Source organism: Dermacentor variabilis, chromosome 6, assembly GCF_050947875.1.
Source record: "Dermacentor variabilis isolate Ectoservices chromosome 6, ASM5094787v1, whole genome shotgun sequence".
Classification (NCBI taxonomy): Eukaryota; Metazoa; Arthropoda; class Arachnida; order Ixodida; family Ixodidae; genus Dermacentor; species Dermacentor variabilis.
Window position 1 is genome coordinate 71,771,632 of NC_134573.1, and position 4,460 is coordinate 71,776,091.

The window sequence follows — 4,460 nt, forward strand, 5'->3', positions numbered from 1 at the left end:
TCCGCGACCCAACATTGAAGGAGTGGCCCGGCGGTGTCGCCGTGATAAACAAAAATGAAAGCTTGACCTTCATTTCTCTCTCCTAATATTCAACGCATTACCACAAGATCAACGCAATTAGCATTACAAAATAATCATTTATGAATATAAACTGATTAAGGTCTTCTCACTCTTTAGTGTCCCTTTAAGGGCATGTGAACGTTTCCAGGTTGGTTTCCACACCGCTGCTCGCGCCGCTAAGACAACGCACATATGACGAACTGGCTTGCACGTATAGGCGCCTATACTACCGCTAAAGGTGGCCCGGTTAATGGCTCAATTCTCTGTGAAATAACACAGTGAAAAAACAAAAGGCTACCCAACGACGATCACTACAAGACAAGAACAACGTCTTCGCGCGCATTATTTATTTATTAAAGGAATGTTCGGCTATATTCGTTCAGACTGACTATCTTCACAGATTACCTTCGGACAATTAGTACTGCCTTGATTCTTCCACAGGCGGCAGTTTGTCAGAGTAGCCGCCTTGAATATATCCGCGGCGCTGAATTTCGCTGCCCCCTGTCAGGCCGTGCAACTTCGTACTGCCCGCATGAATGCAACACAGGCTACGTGAGTGCCAGTCGGAGTATATACACGACGAGCTCGTCTGCTTCGGGCGTCGAACCTTCGGTAATTGAACACGTTGGCGACGCATTTCCGCCGGAGCACAACGCGCGTTAGGTTTCGGCGCCATGCGGAGCTTGCAGATCGATGTACGTGCGCGCAACACGAGTTGGCGTCGGTCGCTGGTCGCTCGCGCGGTTCAGAAAATGCCCGTAAAACGCGAGATTGGTGGCGCCAATGACATTCTCCCCACCGACGAATGAGAACACATAAGCCACGGCCTCCTTCAGAAAAGCGAAGCTTCGCTTTCGAATGCTTCCACATTTTGCTGGAATTGTGCTGGCGAACAGCTCAACGCGGGACAGCACGTGTATAGCGAATCTGCTTATATAGCGAATCGGCTTACTACCCTTATGGTTTGGCCGGTGACTGGCTCTGTTCTGTACGGAATTACGCACTCAACAAACAAACGTTAGATAAGTACCCTCACTGCACACAAACATTCTTCTTCAAGTTTCTAATGCCTTTAAAGAAAATTGGTTGACCTATCTTTCAGAGTAGTTGGTGATAACGGGAAAGTTAGACGTGTATTCTTAGAAACAGTGGCAGCGTCGATACACATTCACAAACACAAGCGCATAAATCTGCATAGCCTTTTCTTCGAAGGGCGAATCAATCACAGTGATAGCGAGCAGTCGAGGCCGTGTGGTGCCTCGCAGTGTAAATAGCACCACGGACGGTGCCAGGCGTCGTGCGACGCGACGGTGAGTGTGCATGTGGCGAGAGTGTGTCGTTAGAGCTTTGGTGGCAGAGCGCTCGAGCGCGCACGCGCATTTTCGCATTCATACACCCACACAGGTCGACATACCCATGTTGGCATATGGTGGCATTTCCTTCGAAACGGGGGCGGTAATACGTAGTCGGCTAGCTTGGTTGAGGTAATCAGGTTTGGTAGTGCATGCTTTTCAGATCTACCTTTTTCTTCTTTCTTTTCTTTTCTTTTCTTTCTTTCTTTTCTTCTTCCTTAAATCTTCTAGACCTACCTTCTACCGTTACCTTAGCATGTAACAGATCCGATCCTTCCAACCTCTTTCCCGCTTTTCTCCCACCAATACTCTACACTTGTCTTGCTTATCTCGACTGCTGACTGGTTAATGCGGTGAGCTGGCGCGACGCCATCGAGCGGTGACGCTTGCCAAGGATCACCTTCGTAAGCCCAAAGAGCGCTGTCAGCCGTAGACGCCGACTAAGTTACACCGCAACACATTTCCAAGCATTACCATCTTTACTTTCCTTGATAGGGGTCCAGGCTGCCGACCATTTTGTCTCCAAAAGAACTCTGATAAAAACACGTGATACTGAAATGTCCTCATTGAAAAGAAAAATACACAAATCTTTCATTAAAGCAAACCTGAAGCAATAAAACGATGGACACCCACGAACAGAAGTGCTAAAAAATGAATTAATCAATAGACGTTTTGGCTTCCCTACGGAAGCATTGATCACAATGGGATGACGGAAGGTTCATGGAACCTTATGTATACTTCAGAACGTGACGTTAGCAGCTTTCTTTCTTGGCCGATAACTCTTGAGCGATCCCAATCAATCATGTGGCCCGTTGCATCCGTGTGCTCGGCAAGGGCAATCGAAACTGTACATTTCTTTTCGACATCTTTCTGATGCTGCCTCAGTTACTGTTTGAAGTTGCCCGATTCACCGATGTATGGGTAGGGTATTTAGGGCATGTAGCGTATCTTATAGACTGCGCTGGAAACGGTTCTCTCGGAAGCCTGTCCTTACCGCCAGTGCTTACCTCACCTTACACAGGGGCACATGCGCCACCTCAACGTCATAACTGCGTAGAATGCGAGACAAGGTTTCGCTTATCCCTGGAACGTAAGGTATGGCAGCATGCTTTCTTGGTCGGGGATTAGCCAGACGAGCTGGATTGGACAGACGGCGTTCCACAGCACTCAAAAAGTATATGGGATAGCCGCTTGCCGAGAGATCTCCTCGCACGTGGTCCAAGTCAGTGGAACGACTTTCTGCTGTGGTGCAAATGCGGTTCGTACGGTTGAGCAGTGAGGCAGCAACTGATCTTTTGTGAGCGTCAGGTTGAACGGATTGAAAGTTCAGGTAGCGGCCAGTGTGTGTGTCCTTACGGTATACGTTGAACGAGAGCCGTCCATCACGTCTGGTGACAAGCACGTCTAAAAAAGGGAGTCTGCTGTCGACCTCTGTCTCAACTGTGAATTGGATGGCCTTTTCCTGACTGTTTAGGTGCGCAATGAACGAATCCAAAGCGCAGCGTCGAATGAGACAGAAACAGTCATCCACGTGGAGCAGAAAAACTTTTGGCCTGGGACTGAAGGACGCGAGAGCACGCCTTTCCAAACACTCCATCGTAAGATTGGCAGCAGTAACAGAGATGGAGGCACCCATTGCCGTACCGTGGACTTGCCTGTAGAAGACCTTGTCGAAACAGAAGTACGTGTTTCCAAGGCAAAAATAGAGGAGCCTCTTGAGGTCGGGAACGTCAATGGGTGACCCGTCTGGCAAAGTCCTGTCAGATTCTAAAGCAGAAGTGCATACTTCCACAGCCATGTCAGTCGGAATTGAAGTAAACAGCGACACCACGTCTAACGAAACCATCACCTCATCGTCGTCTAGAGACACGTCGCGTACTTTTTCAATAAAGTCGCAGGAGTAGCTCACATGCGTGGAGCTCTTCCCGATGAGTGGAGCCAGAAAGTGGTGCAGGTATGCAGACAATTTGTAGAGATAGGAGCGGGTGTAGTCGACGACTGGACGCAGGGGGATGTTAGGCTTGTGAACCTTCGGCAAGCCATTAAGTGCAGGTGCAGCACCGTTATGACAGAGAAACTTGAAGTACAAGAACTTGTGCTCGGAATGTACGAAGCGGAACACGTCAGCCAGGAGAGTCTGGAAGTGCCTCTGAACCTTCAAGGTCGGGTCCCGAGTGAGCCGGACGTAGGTTTCCTGGTCATTAAGCAGGGCCAACATCTTGTTTTTGTAGACAGCCGTGTCAATTAGCACTGTTGCATTCCCCTAGTCAGCGGGAAGAATCACGATTCCAGTGTTCGCCTGAAGTCGCTTGACAGCTTTTGACAGCGAAACGCCTTTTTAGATTTAATCATTTTTAGCACTTCTGTTGGCCGGTGTCCATCGTTTTATTGCTTCATGCTTCATCCCGACCTGACGGGCTTCCATCGAACCCTCGATTTCTTAAAGCAAACCTGTTAAACTTTTGTATGCGTGCTGTCCTAACCATTAGCTATCCATAAAACTGCAAACTATTGCCATCTCGATGAGGCGCTCGCACATATTATCTGGAGTCTGCGAGTCATATAGGGCCCGCAGACATGTGATGTGCAGCGTACTGGACCAGTTGGACAATCGTCCACTATGAAGAAGAAGAAGAAGAAACTTTATTAAAGAATGATCCGGCAGTTTTGTTGTGGTGGCCTCAGGTGGTTATGAGAACTCAAAGCTTTTGGTCAGGGCTCCCAACGAACGACCATGCTGAGGGCCTTGCTCGCTTTATTAAGGTTCCTGTTGTCTATGGGGGCATCGCAATAGACTTTAAGAACGTCGCCCCCTACCGCTCTATAGTGTAGGCGGTTTGTTCAAGCTAGTTTCTCTTTCTCTCTATCTCCTCCTTCCACTCTTTTTCTTTTATACCCCTTAACCCTTCCCCCCTTGCACGGTAGGGTAGCCAACCAGAAATACCTCTGGTTAACCTCTCTGCTTTTCCATACATCCTTTTCTTTCTCTCTTCTGTTGTCCTCTCGTGGATTAGCGTGATGATGATTGCGTGACTTACGTACATGGGG

The 4,460-nt window shown here is 48.6% G+C and overlaps 1 protein-coding gene across 1 annotated transcript; it reads right to left on the reverse strand.

Annotated features, from left to right (window-relative positions):
• Positions 1–475: 475 nt before the first annotated feature.
• LOC142586176 (uncharacterized) lies at positions 476–3,630 on the reverse strand. Its single transcript, XM_075697427.1, has 2 exons — positions 3,068–3,630; positions 476–584 (listed from the first exon to the last, which is right to left on the reverse strand). Exons 1-2 carry the CDS (start codon positions 3,628–3,630, stop codon positions 476–478), a joined length of 672 nt encoding a protein of 223 aa, XP_075553542.1.
• Between the last annotated feature and the right edge of the window lie 830 nt (positions 3,631–4,460).